Source organism: Halichoeres trimaculatus, unplaced genomic scaffold, assembly GCF_033239565.1.
Source record: "Halichoeres trimaculatus isolate MK-OKI-2021-1 unplaced genomic scaffold, fHalTri1.1 fHalTri1_scaffold_6, whole genome shotgun sequence".
Classification (NCBI taxonomy): Eukaryota; Metazoa; Chordata; class Actinopteri; order Labriformes; family Labridae; genus Halichoeres; species Halichoeres trimaculatus.
This window is the reverse complement of record NW_027437184.1, coordinates 34,575,369-34,596,428: the sequence shown is the minus strand read 5'-3', so window position 1 is coordinate 34,596,428 and position 21,060 is coordinate 34,575,369. Positions and strand designations below refer to the sequence as shown.

The following is a 21,060-nucleotide window of genomic DNA, read 5'->3' as shown; positions in this document are numbered from 1 at the left end:
GTTTTACATCACTTTTATTAAGATGATATCCTGAACAAATAGGAATGCCTGTGTTGCTCAGAATTGAGTAAGTTTATCTGACTTAAGCCATAGAAAACATCCAATCCCTTTATGTCTTTAGTCAGGCCTCTTGTTTTTGATTGTTATTTGAGAAGCATAACTGTTTATCATCTGCATAGCAATTGATATTTCTGGGACTTTACCTTACAGTATTAGGCATTGGTGTCATATGTTAAGTGATGGTTAATTAATGTAGTAGACAGTGTGTTAAAGAGAAGAACTTATTCTGAAGCCCATTTCTGACCGTGGTGTCCAGAGTGGGCCCGGCCTCTCACAGGGTGATTGACTGATGATGATTAATCAATCAATCTCCAACCAGAGTGAGTATCATGACAGAATTGTACTTAAAATCATCAGCATAATAAAATGGATATGTGCTTTTAAGGAAACTTTGAACCACTTCCTACACTCTAAAAAATGGTTGAGTTAAAAATAACTCATTTTTTTTATAACCCAACCACTGGGTCATTATAGTACCAGCCCTGCAGAGGTTAGTTTGACCCAGCAGGATGGGTTTGTCCATTTTAACCCTACAGATGAGTCAAATATTCTACTCAAATGCTGGGTCAAATTGAATACAATGCTGGGCTGTTTCAACCACATATTTGAACCGATATATGCGAAAAGGAGCGGTTTAATTCTGCTTCATTTTAGACTTCATGTAGCAGTGAAGCACTGACAGCCAGTCCATGCTGTGAAACGTGGACAACAGGTCTGTACAGTGAAGCACAGACAGCAAGTCTATGCTGCAGATGGAAAACAACCGATCAGTGGCAAGTTGTTCAGACAGTTAATCCACGCCATTAGTAGCAGATACAGCCTGCTCACAAACGTGACTACAGCAGGGTCTCATATACACTGCATTCCCTACTCACTCACAGTTACAAAACACTGTCACAACAAAAATTACTATGCTAAAACCAATGTTGAGCAGTAATTTTAATTTAAAGGCAGTTATTTGAAGTCTGGTCACAGAGTAATGTGTATTATTTAGTAAAAAAGGTGCTGATATGTGTGACTGCTTGGTGCATGGAGCCTGATGTCAGTGTCTGATAGGTGGAGCATGTCCATTGACGTGATTACACGGTGGCGTTGGAATCACAAACAACCCAGGTGCTTGGTCAACAGTTGTATGTTGGGTTGATGGATTTTTAACTCAGCGCTTGAGTTGCACAAAAATAACCCAAATCCCATGTAAATTGCCCATTATGGGTTTAACATTTCATGACCCAGTAGTTGAGTTAATTAAACAAACCGGCTGTTTTTAGTGTGTAGTATAATGAACAAGACAAAATCATATGTTTAGATGTTGATATATGACTGTTGATCATAGTAGTACACAACACATCCATGAAAATGTTTCTGCTCAGTGAGAGTGATTTTCAGGGTTTCCAGGGTTACACTTTGGTTTACAGGAAACAAAGCTTTACAGACGAAGCATCATAAATATTATATGAAATATATGAATATGTGAAATATTAATTCTGTGTTAACCTGCATGTTTCAGAATTTATCACCAAAAAACTTTGACTCTTTGATGCAGTCTTGTGACTTTTTCAGGGATAATGTAGCCTACACAGTCTCTCTGCTGCATCTTTGTCAGACATGGAGCAGTCAAAGAGGCTGAGTAGCTTTCTGTACATCAGCATATTATGAGAACTCAGCTGTTCACCTCTGAGGTTGTTCATTCAAAACTTACCGTCACATAATTAGCATTTAGACTTTTATTGAATGCAAAGTTTGATCCAACTTGGACCTGTATGTTTGAGTTAGAGCAAGTTTCTGTTTCATGACAAAACTTAAAGTTTCGTCAAGCCACCTAACATTTTTTTTTGTTGAGGTCTTTTGTAGCTCTTTCCCAAACTTCAGGTGAATCAAATTAAACAACTGTGGGAAGTTTATTTTTGTAGTCAACTTGGGATCTGACCTCAAACTTTCAAAGCCACCACAACCTCGTCCTTTGACTTTTGTAAGATTCTGTAAAGGTTGTCATCCAGCTCTACACCAACTTTAAGACTGATTGGATTCACTGCTGCTTGAAATGAATAAATCCACAAAAGGCCGCAGTTAATTCACCAAGAGTTTAATATGTCAGACTTTCTTTTGGGATGCGGGTCCAAGAGGCTTTGTGTACACATGAGCTGACCAGGTTTCTTAATGTTAGGTTAGTCAAGTTGCAGGGCTGAACTTAAACATTTTAGGGGCTGTCACTGAACCATATAGTCACAAAATTTAAATCTAAATATTATTTCTTCCATGCGTCTCTCATCATTTGTAAACTGTGTGTCAGCCCCTCTGAAAACAGCTTCCTGCTAATGAAGATGAACAGGATTTTAGTTGTATGAGAACAGGATAGCAGTCATAACTCATTATATGCAGTGATGTGCTGTTACCAGAAGGTGGCAGTGTGACAACTGCATAAACACAGAAAGGTTTGGTTCCTCATAACACAGTATATCAGGTATATCATTGGTAAACAGTTAACGTGCAGTCACTTTTATTTGGAATGGAATGAAAAGGAATGTTTTAATTTAACTAACACACAAACACAGAAAAATGATTCAGGGTCTGTGATAATTTATATGATTCTCTTATAACAGACAGTTCTCTGCTAATAGACCATAGACCAGTGTTACCCAATCCTTGTCCTGGGGACCCCTGCCCTACATGTTTTTTATGTTCCCGGCTCCAACGCAGCCATTCATTTGAATCAGGTAACATCTAAAACATGCAGGGGTCCTCCAGGACCAGGATTGGGTAACACTGGCATAGAATGTATAATATAGACTGAAGTGATGATGTATCATTAGCCACCGTTACATAAGGAGTTTTTCGTCTTTCCAAATGGAATCTTTCTGAATGACTCGTCTGAAAACAATAGATTACATGGAAAGGAATATTCCAATCTCTGGTCTACATGCACCGCTATAATCAAACAGAATACTCAATAGGGCATGTGCAGAAAAACGTAAACATCACGTAATTTATCAAAGACGGAGGACAACAGTTTGTTAATCACAGTGTTGCAATACTCCGTATTGTGAGTTTGTCGTCCGTCCAGTCTTGAAATTATGTTAATTTCTTCAAAGTTTGGACCAAAAACAAACTTTCCTCCGGTGCTGACTGCTCGCCGCCATTTTTAGAATTGAGGAACGTCTCTAGTTGCGTCTTATGTCATATCTGAGCATGCGCTGACAACTTTTCGTCTGAGTGGATACATGAAACCTCAATCGGTTTGGGGAAAGGAATATTCCACCCCTGTGAAACTGATTAAATGTCCATTCGGATTGGCGCTTTTCTTTCAGAATGAGGTGTATACAAAGGTTAAATTCTTTCCGTTTGAGCAAATAAACTGAATTCAAGCGGAATATTTGGGTCCATGTATACGTGGCTACTGATGTATTGGTAGGATGTACTAGGGGAGAATGGGGTTGGTTTTCACACTTTCTACCCTAGTATGAATTTCTTATCATCAAAACATCTACCAGTCATTCCTACATTGAACTGAAGCTCAAGAAGTTGGCTTGAAATTTGTACCCCTCTTGTTTTCCAACTCATTATAACAAAGAGGTAGACTAGAAGTTAATTATCAAAGATGCTCTGACACATTGTGGCATCAGACCACATCACAGGGATGGTTGTCACAGTAATTCTTGTCAGACTACAACAGCTTCTCCATTTCGTCATGGCAAACAGATCAAATAGGCTTCCATTCAATGTCAATGTGTCAACTTACACTGGATCTGTTTTGTTCCAGAGACTGGAAACTATTTAAAAACACCGGTGAATAAATAAAACGTACGTTGTTATTTAGCTTGTCTACGATGACGTATGGACATAATGAGCAGAGCCAGATCAGAAGTCAACAGGTTTGAGGTTTTACAGCCCAACATGAATAAAGAGAGACTTATCAATGGAGTGGGAAGCACAGGAACTCCTCGGACTCCAGCTGTCTGTTAGTCATGCAGCTTGTCGGACTGAACATGCAGCCGGTGTGAGTTGACAACACAGTCAAGACGCAGAACAACATAGTTGCACTGCAGACGTATCTGGTGTATTTGAGGCATAACATGCACCAAATTACAAAATGCTTCTTTAAACCTTTCACCATGCAGTTGTCTTTTAAAAACACACTTACTTCAAGTCAGATCAGGTGAGACCTCTCAAAGGAGTTCACTCCCCAGAAACAGCTGAAAACTCTAAGAATGTGTGCTCTGTTCATTCTAAGCCTCAGATTCCCAGTGGGATGCAAGGAAAAAATATGACTAACAAAAGGACAAAAAAAACATATACACTCATTGAAAGTTTGAGTTTCATCAGGTCACCTTGGGTTTAAGAACAGAGAAACAGTCACTAAATGGAGAACTGTCTTAAAGTGCAACCATCACTTATATTACCACCCCCTCTCTTGGCTCTCTCCCTCTGTCTCCCTGATGTTTCTCTCTAGAGGTCTCTGTGATTTACTAATGCTTTTATTCCATTCCTGTCTTTTCCAGCTCACTCAGTGACAATAACTGCAAAGTTTTCTCTTCCTGTCTGAAGCATTTTCAAACAAACCTTGATCGACAGGCTTCCTGATTTCTTCCATAACCCTCCCCTCACTTCTTACCGTCTGATCTCCCCACTTCTACAGGAGTCCACTTAGCCTCATTCCCAGCGTTGAGCCGTACTGGGAGGGGTTGGACCCCAGCAGGTACACGCCCCAACCTTCTAGCCCTCAGTGAGTGAGCCAAACATTGTCCCTCTTTCCTTGCACACTGTACACCCCCCCCAACCTGCACTTTGGTTCAACCCAGCTCCTCAGAGTCCTGACCTTGCTGCATGCTGAGGCCAAACGTCCCCACAAGGCAACAACATTACTGGTCGTAGTGTTCGGTTGTTAAACAACAAGGATCGTAGTCTTCAAAGGGTGTGTGAAAATGTAAGCTGATGGCTTTACAGGAAAAGACTTAATGGCACAAAATCCTGTTGGGAATCAGATGACATTTGTGATTCTCACTTTCAATAAATCATGTCCAATAGTGAACGCACTGAGCATAGCTCAACTGAGACACTGGGGTTGGATTCAGCAGGACCCACCAGGTCTTGTAACCTGTGGTGTTCATTATGAGCAAATTTCACTCAGAAGAGGAAATACATGACCATGAGAATAAAAGTTGCTACGCTCCAACACAACAAAAACATACCATGCAATGTAATTAACACACATAATAAGACACATGGAGAGCTTCAGCTGCATCCATCTCGACCATTGTTGTTGGAGTGTTTCTTCCTCTTCAGATGAACTGAAACTGGTTTGATGCACATGCATTCTCTTTTCTGCATGTATACGCAGACAAGACCAGATCCCTCGCTGGGACTTTACAATTAAGCTATGACCTTAGTCGGACCGCTAAGTGCATCTAAACACAGGGAATCCCAGTTAGCTTAGCCCCTCTGTTTAGTAACTGTTGCAGACTACTTCTAAACTCAAGCTGAAACACCAATGTCAATGCAAGTGTATGCTCTGTTTAAGCATTATGTAGGAATTAAATTAGCTGTCATAAATTTCAAGTTTGGCACTAATTCATTCTTAGAAAAGTGGCTGAACAGTCCAGAATGGTCTGTATTGTTTATTCTTTTGGTACTGTGTAATGAGAGTACCTCATACAACCTACTTTAAATAATAAAACAACACAAAATAAAAAGAATAATAATGATGATCTTTAAATGATTATTTGCATTTAACTGAAGATATCTGGCGTCTAACTGTGGGAAATGAAAACATTATCTATGGTGAACACTTTCATTACTGTAATGTCCTTTAAAGCTGAGGCTAAGGGAAGCTAGCATAGTCTCTCCATAGACTTAAAGCAGACAGAATCTTATTTTAGCTAAGTGTCCCATTAGTAGATAATCTACCTAAAAGCTGAATAACTTTTATACTTACACTGACTTATTCTCTAAGTACTAAAATTAGTCTACCAGCTCTTCTGAATGCTTGTTATTTCATGTTGTCTGTTGGATGACTTTAAGTATTTTGCCTGTCGTTGGTTTGCTTAGCTTTTTGCATATGAAAATCAGCAATCAGCCAACCTGGCTTAAAGGTAACAAAGCCTACGTATCTGCAGGTCTACATCAACCAAGCAAAATAATACTCACATTCTTTATTGCACATCTTACTCTGCTTGATTTGAACATTTATGTGTTAGCTATAGTCTCAGCTTCCACTAGGGTGGCATTTATGTTTTATAGTACACTGTCTAGACTCTGTATTCAATCTAAGAGTAAACTGACAAAGACATTTTGTTGACGCATATATGAACAGTGTCATTAACAGTGGCTTAATCTTAATGAGTTTTTAATTGTTGCAGTTATTTGTGCACAGCCTTGAATTTCTCTCTAAAGTTTGGCCTGCCTTTTCATTTCATTTATTTGTTAATATTCTTTTTGATGGTAGACAGATGAGGCAGAAAAACACCAAACCAAACTAAGCCTTATTTTTCTTGTAAAAAAATAACCATTAAAATGATCAAACAGTTGTTATGAATAGCTTATAATTAATAGTCTTATTAATGCTACTGCAAACTCTGCTTTGTGGTGACCCTCACTTTTAAAGCAGTCCTTTGTGAAGTGGTGCATAAGCAAGAAAGTAGCACTAACTGAGCCCAGACCATTTTGTGTAAGACAGAAGCAACCATCCTTTTTGGTCCGGTGGTGCTGGGTCAGGAAAGAGACACTTGTGTTGGTTGTGCAGCTAACAACAGAGCAGCTGGCTTGTCTGACCTGAACCTCAAGCTGTTTTTCCAACAGCAGGAAGTGACTCTAGAAACTCGAGACCTTTTCAGTAACTCTGTGTGTTTATTGTGTTAAATGTGGACCTGGAAACAGGGTCTAAATTCAGTAACAGTGATTTAATCTCCCCCATGATATTTCCTTGCTTGAAGGTTTAGGTAGTTTTAGGGGTGTGGCCAGCAATGCTGAACTTATCTGATAGGTGGAGCACCCATGCTGTTTCATTTTACGCTCTGCTTAATGTAAGCTCACACCCAGCTTTGATTGACCTGGTTTAATGACTCTTTTATGTACGTTTGCCTTCTCTATAAACTGTAAACTGGTGGTTTTAGGCTAAATGTGTCAGTGGTTGACAAGTGTATTGCAGCTGTTGAAACATGGAAGTCATTTTTTCAATAACATATAAAAAAAATGTCATCAGACAAGTTTTTAATGATAACTTAAAGAAGTGAGAGAGATGCATCACACTTAAAGCAGAGAGTTAACATAGTCACTGTTTGAACTGAGACACCTGTCAATCTGCCGTTGCATTTAAAACCTTCTTGCTTCAAATTCAGCACCAAGCTGGTTTGAAACTTCTTTTTTACCAGCACTTGTGTTGGTTTTGTAAACTCTGTGCCTTGCAATAAAGTATAAAATTGATCAGAAACCTCACAGACTGGGTATCCTCCATGCTCACAGGCTAACCATAGTGTAGCACACGACAATAGCCACGGTTACATGAGGAGTTTTTCGTCTTTCCGAATGCAATCTTTCCGAATGACTTTTCCGAAAACGATAGTATACATGGAAATGAATATTCCAACCTCTGATTTACATGCACCGCTGTAATCAAACAGAATAGTGAATGGGGCATGCGCAGAAAAACGTAAACATCACAAGATTTATCAAAGCAGGAGGACGACAGTTTGTTTGTCACAGAGTTGCAATACTCCATATTGCGAGTTTGTCGTCCATCCAGTCTTGAAATTATGTTCATTTCTTTCAAAGTTTGGATCAAAAACAAACTCTCCGCAGCAGTCCAGTGCTGACAGCTCGTCACCATTTTTAAAGTTGAGGAACGTTTCTAGTTGCATCTTACCTCATATCTGAGCATGCTCTGAAAGAACGCACCCTGAGTGGGTTCATGATACCTCAATCATTTGAGGAAAGGAATATTCCACCCCTGTGAAAACAATTAAATGTCCATTTGGACTGGCACTTTTCTTTCAGAATGAGGTGTATACAAAGGTTAAATTATTTCCGTTTGAGCAAATAAACTGAATGCAAGCGGGTCCATGTGTACGTGGCTATTTTTACACTGCCAATTTTTTTTTCTTGCTGCCCTTAATTTAATTGCTTTTCCAAACATCACTGGTCTGTTGAGCACAATCAGCATTAGACTCCAGGCCTCAGTTGTAATGCAGACAACAACAGCCCAAAGAATGACTTAGTTCCTTGAAGGATAATTCATGCAACTTAAAGTTCCTGGTACTCCATGTCAAAAAGCACTTTCACAGACCTTGACTCTGCAATATCAATGCAAAGGAACAATAATGAGAAGGGAGAAAGGTTTTGCATGTCTGTCCAGCAAACCACTTCTGTTTTCAAGTCCCAGTAGCAGCAAATTTTAATGACACTATACAGGGCTTCTTTTTTCTGTGTTGGTGGGCAACAGAAACAATACAGAGGCTTCTGCCTTCCAGAGTTTTAGCATTGCTTGGCTGGGACCACATATGCATTGGCAAAGAAGAATGTGAAAGTTGTGATTTGGGACCTTAAAATGATTTTGATTCCTCTTGTTTTACTGTTTAGCTCCAAAAGTTGAGTAAATTTAAGTTTAAACGGAATGAATGTGCCAGACAGGTTTCTGGTGATTGATAAACAATTAAAACAATTTATTGTGAGTGAATAGTCAGCATAACATTAACCCTTTGGGCAGGTTTCAGTGTTGTAATACGCCGTCCTTTGATGTAAATGTACATACATTGTTGTACAAAAATGTGGTATTTGACATTTCATTCTCATTTGTGGTTAACCCTGTGATTCTCTGAGAAATCATAACTATCCATGATATATATGTGTCTTTGTATCCCCAGCTGCCAAAGTGACACTGTGCTCATAGCATGTCCTTTGTAAACACATGGTTTGTCCCAAGAGGCTGGTTCTATGTTACAACATACACTCAATAAACTATTCATGGCTTCAAAAGAAATCATGCATTTCATTTTTTCTCTCTATTTTTGAAACCAGCAGACCTCATGCTCATATTTGTCACACCCCATGAAAACGTTTAGGTTTTGGATAAATGACCACAGATCACTAAAAACAGATATACAATGCAGTGCTGGCAAGGCTTTTAAAGCTAATTGTACATGTTAAATTCACTGATATCAGATGGAACTTATTTCAACGACCACATTACACTGAACGAGGTTTTGAAACATCTCTATTTTGCAGTGTGTTGCATACTTCAATGAATACTGCTCTGTTTTCTTTGTAAATTCTAAGCCCATCACATGAACATGGACAGATAGTTGCCCTAAGCAGGCCAACTCAACTCAGTAAGAGTTATTTAAGGTGTTGCTTTAAAGGGTAAAATCAATTTAAGCCAATTAACAACTGACATCATAACCACGCTCAATGATTCACTGGGCATTAATTCTTGCTTTCAAATTGATTAGGCTTGGTTTTAAAGATGTGGTTTCATCTTCATCTAGCAAAGAACCACATTTCTAGTGCTTCAAAGCAGAATCTGATAACAGCTGGCTGAGTGTCTGTTTACCGTCGGTCATACCCAGTCAAACCACAGCAACCAGTCTTGATAAATGAGTTTTTTATAACTTTGACTGGATACATCTTTTTTTTCTTGAGTAAATCTTGTAAGCTAAGTTTACCATAGTATTCAAGTTATATCCCTATATCATTGCAGCAGCTGACCCATGTTGAAACCAATGTGCTTGAACGCCAAACTCGATGACAAACCAAAATAAAATGAGCTAAAATGTTGTTGTCATGTTGTGTTCACACCAGAGGTTATCAAAATATTTTTTTGCCTAAGTCTTACAAATGAATCACTCCAATGGCATGTGTGAGTACCCAAAGACATGAGACCAGTCTTGCTGGTTTGGCCGGTGCTAAGCTGCAAGCACAACTGATAGCTGGTAGGCAACGGTTTTCACAACTTACCGACTTATCCAACGTACTTACTCATTTTCTTACAATAAACTCAGAGAGTATAAATGTTCCCTCCAATATTACGATAAATGTGTTGGTCAGATCCTTGGGCTGTACTTCCAGAGGCTCTCCATGATGGAGGGCCCATGCGGTGCGAATGACATAAAAATGTCAGATTCGTCACACACATCACAGACTCAGCTGTATTGTTTCATATTTCCAATAGCGAGACTGATGGTACTCACAAACCAGTCTGTTGTTGTCAGTGTTTTCTCACTTTTTCGCAATATAATTCTGCATGAACTGAGTATATGTTTGAGATACACATTGGTCTGTTTCATGTGTGGTATCCTTCCCTCGTGTTCACTTCCTGACTACCTGCCAAGAAACCGATTGTGGTGATTCACAAAACCCCTGTATTTACACTCATGAACCATCACCACGTACGCACAGTGTATGTTTGAATTGAGTTACAAAGCTAGTCATAGGATGAGCACAGAGGTATCAGATGTGTCCTTACTTAGCTTTACCAGAAACCTCAGGAAACTTACATTGTATTATGAAGTGATGTAATTGGTGTGTTGAAGTTGCTGTGGGCTATTTTCATAGCTCCTATCTAATGAAATATATTTTCATTTTTGATTCTTTGCAGCTGGATCCAACCGCCATCAATAAAGCTCTGCTACGAGTGCTTTTTTTCTGTACTTTCTCAATATTGACCTTTTTCTGTACTCTTTACATTAGGTCATCTTCAGGAAAGGTGAGCCCAGAGAGTGTCCGTTCAAAGGCATCCCCATCAGAGTCCTCTGAAGATAGTCACGACCAGCGTGGGAAGAAACCACCCCCGAGTCCAGGGAAGAAGGAGGAAATGTCTTTATACATGAAGACCAAAAGAGCAATAACAAGCAAGAAGTATGGCAACTCTAAACATGAAGCTGAAGCAACCACGCCCATTGAACTTATAAGCCGAGGCCCAGATGGACGGTTTGTGATCGACCCCACTGACATGGAAATGTCTGTTAAACCACGGCGAATTGAAGGCTTCCCTTTCGTAGAGGAATCTGACCTCTACCCTGAATTCCGACAGTCAGACGAAGAGAATGACGACCCCAGACCTCTCCCGCCAGTTATGCCCCCCCTTCGGCCTCACCAAATATCCCCCATCTCCAGTCAGGAATCCTACCTGCAACCTCCAGCCTACAGCCCTCGGTTCCACAGGCCCTTCGAAGGTATGACCATCATGGAGAGCAGCCGGCTCCAGGCCACAGGGCAGATCAGAGGCTCTCTCCACCACAGGGCTTTCTATGGATATCTAGGCCCTCCTGGGGATCATGATCCCCCACCTCCTTTTTACATGCCTGATACCAGCCCTCTCAGCTCTGTCATGTCCTCTCCTCCGTACCTTGCTGAAGGTCCCTTTGGTCACCCAATGATTCCCGAAGAAATGGGGGAGGGTGACTTCCCACAATACTCTGTCTCTGGTTTCCCACTTCCTCTGACTCTCACCTCTTCCTCTCGTTCGCCGGAGATTTGGCAGGGACTGGACTTCACTTTTGCAAGTCTGGAGGGGCCCCAATTCATTTTCCCACCACATCACCCTCTACATCTCCACCATGACTCTCCTTATCCTCCTCCACCTCATGTTCTGCCCCTGAGTGCTTTTCAGCCTTCCACCCTTCCAATGCCTACTTACCCAGCTGTTCTACCACTGGAGGCCCCAAAGAGCCAATCAAGCAAGTCTCCCGGCAAGGCCAAGCCTCGTGGCTCCCCAGCCAAGCATTTTACTATGCAAGAGGCACATTTTGGGCAGCTAAGACACACAAGCCATGGTGTGGGTGTGCCGGTTTTGCCTTACACCGATCCAATGGCTCATATCGTCCCTAGCACATTCAGTAGCCTGGACACACGATGGTTTGAAACCACCCCCCGTTTCAGTCCCAGACAGGCTCGCAGGATGGATTCCAGCTTGCATCAGGTGGTTCTCCAGCCCTCTCGACTCTCACCCCTCACCCAAAGCCCCCTTAGTTCCCACGAGGGTTCCCCAGAGATTGTAGTGCGTCCCAGGCCTCGTCCAAGTATTGTCCAACCTCCCATACCCCCAGAGATGTCTGAGATTACCCTCCTCCCTCCTTCCGCAGCCAGCTTCTCAAGGAGATCTTCCCCCTCTTCCTCACCTGCACAAGGCCAGGGTAGCAGGAGGGCCAGTCCCAGCTACCGTTCCCACATGGCCTTTGCCACCTCTGCAACCAGCTACCCAGCCTCCCAGTCCCCATCACCCCCCATGGAAAGCAGCAACATGTTTGGGCAGATGCCATCTCAGAGAAGGACTGAGGAGGAGATCCTTCCATCACAGCCCTCTCCACCCCAGTTGTCAGCTTCAGGGTAGGTGCATTAGGCATGCAGAGAGGGATACCATTTGAGTCATCTGCCCCAACCCATAATGCTTTACTGTGTGAAGTTGCTCTGACATTTGGTTACTGAAGTGCTGTCTGAAATCCATCAGTTTGTTAAAGGTATCTCTTTGGCAAATTGTTCTATGTTTTAGTTCATACTTGTTCAATCAGTAACACGTAATTTGAAACTGCCAACTATATGGTTGATGGATAACCATTTTGTTGTGATGATTGATCATTTGATAAGCTAATTCAAGAAATGTTTTCAGTTTAGTTTCACTTTGGCCAGTGCTGCTTTTCATGTCAGATACGTAAGTGGTAATCACCCATTGAATCTGTGAAGCATCGTTTCCAAAATTATTACCTCGACTTCTATTGAAAAGAATGTAAAGATAAATGTGAACCAATCATTTATTGAATCCTCGAGGAAACGAATATGCTTCACAGATAACAGGCAGACCTTTTGGGGCTCAGTGGACAGTGTCAGTACACTGTTGGAACTGTCTGGCACAGCCCCAAAAACGCCTGCGAACTTGCAGACATCACCACAGGATCCTTGATTTCTCCATCTGTGTCATGCGTTACCCTGCTTTCACCTAACAGGAGGAATCCCATGATATTCATCTAATTGATTCTCCAGAAAAAACCAACACCCATTGTTATGTCTAGCTCCAAGCCTTTGAAGATTCCTTTATCATGCGGAGGGATGCTTTAAGAAGAGGTCATCTTGGCAGGCCCTGCGGCCCATCCTCGGCCTCAGTAACCTAACCAATTCTCCCTTACCTCCCAACTCCTCAGACTTTTTCCTAACCTACCTCCCTTTTCTGTAACCTTCCTCTCCCCGCCCCTGTAATTGCTCCCAGGACACTTCAAGGTCTGACTACCCAGGAAAGGTTGTTGGGCTGTGTGTGTCACAGGGCCTGTCCGCTTCTCATGTACTGCAATGTCTCCATCATTATAAATTAGGGGCAGTGTGGTGGTTCTTGATGGCTCCTGGAGTCTTACCTGCTTTGTTTTTGATTGATCTCAGCTATCTGGGCAGCGTTGTTGTGACCAGGTCCTCTACACCGCAATAGGTAAGGGTTGGATCCATGTCTGAAAGGGGGGGGTTAGCAGGTGGGACTTTTTGATCACCTCGTCCTTTAAAGGGGAATACAAGACTTTAAGTCTTTGTTTAATTTGTTCCTTCCTTCAGTCAACACGTATAGTTTAAGTTCTTTCCTTTTTTCCCTTTTTTCTTTTTCTTAAAGTAGCGATGCATTTTAAGTTCTGCAGTCTTCTGCACATTATGCATTCTGACCAACATGCATACGCCATCTGGTAGCCATGAGATTAGGTCACAGATGTATCACCATCAGGATTTCATGCTTGAGTGGTTTGCTAACTGACCACATTCAGAGTGTGAACGCACAAATGACAACCCAACCAGAGGAACTCCACCTCAAGTCAAAAGTGAGATCAAGTAAATAAATAAATAAAATCATTTTGGATTAGGTGACACCCTCAATTAACACATTTCAAGAAGGTTAAAAAAGAAACATTTAACATGTTATGCATGGCACAGTTGGACACAGCTCCAGCTGTGCTGTAAATAAACAGAGTCGTGGCAGATGGGTGGTCCAGAGACATTAGTACATTTTTACAAGTCATGTCAGGTGTTTCATGGTTTTAACCACCTTTTTTTTTACCTCAATGACCAGAAACATGGACTTGCTCTATAGCAGCAGTTAACTTGATATTTATGTGTTATCTTTGCTGGTGCCATAAAACAGGCCTCTTCAAATACAAGACGTATGTTCATGAACATTTCACCATTGCTGAAATCTCTGAAATTCAAATAATTGCTCAAACAACTGTCTCTGAGGGAGACACAGATCCAATACGCCATGGACTGAAAAGTTTGACAACAACTCTAAATAAAGTTTTTAGTTTTTAGTTTTTATATATATATATATATATATATATATATATATATATATATATATATATATATATATATATATATATATATATATATATTTATATATATATATATATATATATATATATATATATATATATATATATATATATATATATATATATATATATATATATATATATATATATGATAGACCTGGGTCCCCTTGGTATTCCTGATATGTGGCTACATATTTCCATCCGGTGCAGATTCTGTGTCATGAGGAATCCTTAGTTACACGTGCACTGCATTTAACACTAAGGATGAAGATATCCACCAAGCTATAGAAATATGGGCTCAGTTTGTTAAAGTCTATGGCTTTTTGTTAATGCATTTTAGTTTTGTTTCTTGCTAGGCAAGAATTTGCTCCCCCTGGATCTTTACATACGTATTGATCCCTCCACCGATGACCACTCTTGGATGATTCTGCTCAAAGCTTCCACTCAAACCAATGGTCATGTTTTCGCGTTGCTCCCCATTCTTCTCTATTCAGGAGAACAATAGTCAATTGCTTATCTGATTCCGTCTCCTGAGATAACGTAGGTCATTGCTTAATGTCATCCAGCGTTTTGTATTGTAATAGCAGAGTGGATTGGCAGATCTTTCTTTGGATGTTCATTTTTTGACTCTAAACTGTAGGAGTTACGAGTTAACTGTCTTTGGAGAATTTAAGTTACTGAACTATAAACTAATTTCCTCTAATACAGCTGTCTAAATTGTGGAAAGACGTATTTGTGCTGTTAAATTCAAATTCAGAACACTCTGAAAAATGTTTTCCTTTAACGGTGATGATTATGGCTTACAGTCAAAAAAACCTTAAGTTCAGTGTCTCGTGAAATTAAAATCTTACATAAATCCAATAAAAATTGTTTTTAATGCAGAAATGTCCTAAAAATGTGTGTTCATTAATGTGCACCCAGTGCTTGGTTTGATCTTTTGCATGTAGTCCTGCATCAGTGTGGTGTGTCATGGAGGAGATCAGCCTGTAGCTCTGCTGAGGGGTGACTGAAGCTCAGGTTTCTTTGATAGCAGCCTCGTCTGTGTTGTTGGGTCCAGTCTCTCTCTTCCTCCTCTATCAGATATAATCAGGGTCACTGAGGCAGCTTTTGGTTCTTTTGGCGCTGTGGGCAGGAGCCAAGTCCTGCTGGAAAATGAAACCAGCCTCTCCATGAAGCTTGTCAGCAGATGAAGCATGAAGAGCTCTGAAATGTCCTGTTTAATGTCTGCGTTGACCCTGTACTTCAGAAAACATAGTGGACCAACAGTGGCCCCAAACCATCACTGACTGTGGAAACCTTACTCTGGACTTCAAGCAGCCTGGATTCTGAGCCTCTTCATTTTTCCACCAGACTCTGAGTCCTTGATTCACACATGTAATAAAAAATGACTTTCATCTGAAAAGAGGACTTTGGACCACTGAGCAGTAGCCCAGTTATTTTTCTCTTTAGTCCAGGTCGGACTCTCCTGACATGGTCTCTGGTTCAGGAGTGGTTAGAGGAATGAGACAGGTGTAGTTAATCTCTTTCATCCGCCTGTGTGTTGTAGCTCTTGATGCTCTGACTCCAGACTTTCAGTCCACTCCTTGTGAAGTTTTTGAACAAGTTTTTCTTGACAACCCTCTCCAGGCTGAGGTTCCACATGTTTCTTGTTCATCTTTCTCCTTTTACTCCTCTTTCCAGTAATCTGTTTGGATCCAGCTCTCTGTGAACAGCTTCTGTAGCAGTAACCTTGTGACTATCTTCTGTGCACCTGTCAGTCAGCAGTATGAACCATGACTGTTTCTCTGGCTGAACCAGACTATGAAACCATTTAAAGGCTCAGGAAACCTTTGCAGGTGTTTACAGTTCATTGACTGATCAGAGCGTTACACCTTTAGTTCATAATATTAAACTTTTTCACTATGTTCTAATCTTTGAGATATACATTTTGGGTTTCATTCACTGTAAGCCATAATAGCTTGTGTGGAGGGAAGCACTGAGCAGTCCTCAAAATGCCTCCATCTATCGTGAACCCACAAACCTAAACCCAACAAGACGTTAAGATAACAGCCAGTTATCTTAACAACAATATTTGTCCATGCCAGGTCTCAAACCGGTGCCCCTTTAGTTCCAAAGCCAAGTCTCTATTAACTGAGCCATTGTAGATACTGATGCAACTTGAGCCAATTCTTGGCATCTTTATTGTTTTTATCCTACTTCCTGTTTCTGTGCGTAGCTGTAGTCCAGTTTCTGAAGGTGGCAGACTGTTCTGGTTCATTTTCCTGTAGTTTCATTTGATTTTCTCAGCAGCAGATGGTGACTGTAAATGCAAACAAGGTGTTATACATTTCCTCTTAGGACCTGCTGCCGAGCCAAATGAAGCCAAATGAATGACTACAGGACAACAAATCACCATTTTAGACTGGAAAATAGGAAATGGAAACAAACAAACAAACCAAATTACTTTTATTTAAAACTGATGTTCAAAATTAGATGTCCAGGAATGATGTTGAAAGGACGTCCTTTGAACATCTGTTTGCGCAGTGGGCTCACTCACTCAGTCAATCACTCATTCCTGCTCAGACGTCCACTTGACGTCTAAAAAGCCGATGTTAGAATGTTGAACTGCAAATTGACGCCAAAGCTTGGTCATGGTTAGACATCTAAATAGTGGACCTGATTTGAACGTTGAGTAGACGTCTAGAATTGTTCCTTGAACGACAGACGCAATATGGACTTGATCTGTACATCCATCAGACGTCTAATGTTTAGTCAACACTGGTTACGCATTCTAACATTCTTTTTACATTATTCATGAGATTCATGGATGTCATGTCCCTCTAAAACAAAGAGGGATCACTTGGCTTCCTATTTTTAGCTGTGAAGGCTCTGTTAATACTGAACAACCAGGTTTGGGAGCAGTATTCGCCACCATCCAGATAGTGGCTCTTATTTATCAAACGTGTGCACAAACGAATGGGTGTGCCGTTGGTGAATACAAAAGACTAGATACATCAGCGTGTTGTAGCAGCCTGCTAAGCAACTGCCTACATGGCGGCCACCTTGGTGGGGGCAATATTACTATTAAAGGCAATGCATGTACACTGAATATAAATCATAACTTGTTCAACCAGTTTTCATGCAGTTTACTTAATTGTCAATGTCAAAACATGTGGTACTAATTCAGGACATTGTATTTAAATCAACAACAAAAAAAATTACAGATGAAAGTTTAATCCCAGTCTCCTCGTTTTATCTATATGGTGTAGTGTGCAACCCTATACAGATGAATGTGCAGGTATTCTTGTTTTTTAGTTTCCGTGCCGTGTATAACCACAGGATGACCTGACACTTTGCCCCTACTCACTTAGCCTCACTGTAGGCAAGCAGCTCAAAGGGGTATTTCATATCTACTTATTCATGTCTTTGGGATGTATGCTCATTTCCACACAGATCTGAACAAGGGGCAGCATCTGGTTTAGAAAAATGAAGCCTTTGTGGAAGTGCTAAAAGTTGCTGTTCATCGACAATCTGCTTGAGGCAGAAAGACCAGAAGTCACGTACACACCCAGACAAAAAAAAAAAAAAAGGAATTCACAGCATTAAAAGTCTATTTACAACCAGGGCTGATTTCATTATTGGCACACACGAGGGGGCTCAGTTCACATGACTAACAGGCGCCCTGCAGGTGTTAGAAATGAAGCTCAAAGCTTACATTATATCAAATATGGCCGCGTCTGCTGATTGGCTTTATTTAACTGTTTCAGGGACAGATGGGTGACATTGCAGAGACTAAGTCCATATTCTATACGACTGTTACCCTATCGTGGTCCTGGGGGACCCCTGCCCTACATGTTTTTTATGTTCCAGACTCCAACACACCTGATTCAAATGATCAGCTCGTCATCAAGCTCTGCTCGAGCCTGATAACAAGCCATTCATTTGAATCAGGTGTGCTGGAGTGGGGTAACATCTAAAACATGCAGGGCAGGGGACCTCCAGGACCAGGATTGGGTAACACTGTTCTATACAGTCTGTGATCTGGATGTGGAGGGGACTGCACTGAAATTGCATGCCAGATCTGAGTCCATGTACGCAAGTTTAAGAGGGGAGGTGCAGCAAGAAAACTCTGTCAGTGGCAGAGAATTATTAAATCATGTGAGTGCAGAGCAGTTTCAGAAAGACAGAAGTTCACTGATTAAATTTGTCGATAAATTATCAATCTTAAATGATTAAACATTTCCCCTACCTTGACCAATCCCTATAAAATAGTTTGCTCGAAAAAAAAAAAGGTCAAAGAAGAAGCAAAAGCTTTAAACTGATTTCTTCATTTAATAAATGCATCTTTTTTCCCCATTTTTTTTAATCACTGAGGCCATTTTCTGTGCTTAAACATCCCCTCTGCAAAGTAAAATTGAAAACTGTGGAAATTCTCCAGAGGACACCGGAATAAACTTTTAGCACGGGTAAAGGATTTTTTTCACATTACAGGATCCACCATGAAAATGATCATCTCACTCCTATAAATATTATCATATTTATCTGATCTCTGAGTGAAACAGCTGAATATTTGATGATAAAAACGTGTATTTACATGAGATCACCAACTCTAGTTACCCGTGCATGTGACAAAATGACCACAAATAGTTAACTGAAATTAACCAGTTAGTAAAAAAAAGTATTGTTATTGGCACCAAACTGATGCAGGTTTGTCTGTTTTTCTGTCACTTGTGCTCCACTCTCTCCTGAAATTTTTTTTTTCTAAAGTTAAAAATCACAGACACATAAATTAACCCGATAGTGTCTAATTTATCATATTTGATACATACGTTTTAAGGACTTCTTTATATACAACATTCTAAATAGTTCCATTAAGAACCTGTTTAGAATTTTTAAAATATGTGTTTTACCCAAAGACTGTACAAAGAGTGAACAGTGTGGCTCTGCCATTTACCATTGTACAGTTTTGAAGCCAAAATACCCCCATCACAGGCACAGCCATAGGCAGCAGTTGTGCAGCCAAAGTCTGCGCAGTAGACACAGAGAGGGATTCTGGGACAATCTGAGGGGAGCCGGGTGACAAAAATAAAAACATTTTTTTTCTTTCATGAGTCTAATGACTTCTTGACTCTACCTCCCGACATATTTCACGACAAATACACGAGAACGGCAGCTGTCAATCATCGTTAAATTAGACTTAAAACCTTGTTTTTAACCTCTTATAACTAATGGAAACAAAACTTTTCAGAACAAAGAGGACCTGAATACAAGGCAGCCAAATTACACCTTCAAATCACTGCAATGATCAGACATGAGAAACATTTCTACGAGGTGTAATAATTTTTTAAAGTTTGACCACAGCTCATCTGGAATGGGTGGAAAGATGTTTTTTTTTTTACCTATACTGCAGCCAGTCACCGGGGGGGGGCAGTTTTTGTGGAGACCTCACTTCGAGCCGAGCAAGGTGACGTCCATTTTTACAGTCTATGGTTCTACCCCCTTGAGAATTAACGTACCACTACAGGAAGCTGAAGTTGTATTTTGGCCTTTTTCAAAATGTTGGCTCTCATAAACTCCTCCAAACTTTTTTAGGGCAATCATTGCTAATTTTCAAGAGGTTGTAGTAAGAGTAAAGCCAAAACTGTTACTCGTTTTTTTAAGATGAGTACTCTCTGCATTAAATTCATGCATATTTACTTGAACCACAATGAAAGCGTATTGTGCAAAGCGTGACTTCAGCGTTTCCACCAAAAACTCCAGCTTGCTGTCTACACAACAATGGCCACCGCACCAATACAGAACAGTTTCTGTCCGGAGGCCACGTTCAAAGCTTCTATTTTAGGCCGGCTCGAATGCCATTTTTGTGTAAACAAGAGGGGAAAGGGCAACAATACCTTTGTATTTCATCCCAAAACTGTTGTGTAAACAGATCCTTATTTTGACCCAATAATGACAAAACCCATTCTGCACAGATTACAACAGCATGGCTCGGTAGTAGAAGAGTCCAGGTGGTAAAATAGCTTTTCTTCTTTTCAAGGTTTCAACTATTTAAAACAGTAAAATTGGATCAAAAGAAAGAAAAAAGGAAAGGAAAAGGGGAAAAATGAAGAGATATTCTGAACTGTTGAGCAGCTAAAACCCTGTCAGGTCAGAATGGGAGCACACACTGATAGACCATGAACATTCCCCTGTCCCAACTGTTTAAAGACACTGAGACCTTTGAGTTACAGACAGCCCCCTTGATAAACATATACTTGCATATTTACCCTCTTTAACTTCGAATAAGCCAAGATTTTGTGGAATGGAAATTCTGTTCTGAAAAGGACTTTTTTTGACTTACTGAGGTAATTATTGATCAATTCAACAAGCTTGCAAATGCAGATTAATGTATGGAGCGCCCCACTTCTGGGTATTTGAAAGAACGCAGGTTTAACCCTCGTTATGCGCCCACTTTTAAAACCATGAGACTTTATTAAAATCAGACATATACACAGAATTTACTCCCACATTACCACTGTGTTAAAACTTGCTTAGCACTCTCCTCAAGCGTGACACGTTTGCCATTGAAACTGTACAGATGCTCGTCTGATATGACACCAACTGAAAATATTTTGGACCCAGTTCTCCAAAAAATATTTTGTAGATTGGCGTTATGACGTCACATTAAGCTGTGTGTCCACTGGGAGCCATCACTCTCAGTCCTTATATTCTTTTTTTACACTCCAACAGAGCAGATACA

The 21,060-nt window shown here is 40.5% G+C and overlaps 1 protein-coding gene across 1 annotated transcript in view; it reads left to right on the top strand.

Annotated features, from left to right (window-relative positions):
• The window catches only part of LOC141791538 (protein turtle homolog B-like), a 218,588-nt gene that overhangs the window by 178,985 nt on the left and 18,543 nt on the right, over positions 1 to 21,060 (top strand). The window contains exon 18 of the mRNA XM_074672094.1: positions 10,735 to 12,372. Within this exon, the coding sequence (XP_074528195.1) occupies positions 10,735 to 12,372 (1,638 nt within the window). The remainder of the gene's footprint in view (positions 1 to 10,734; positions 12,373 to 21,060) is intronic.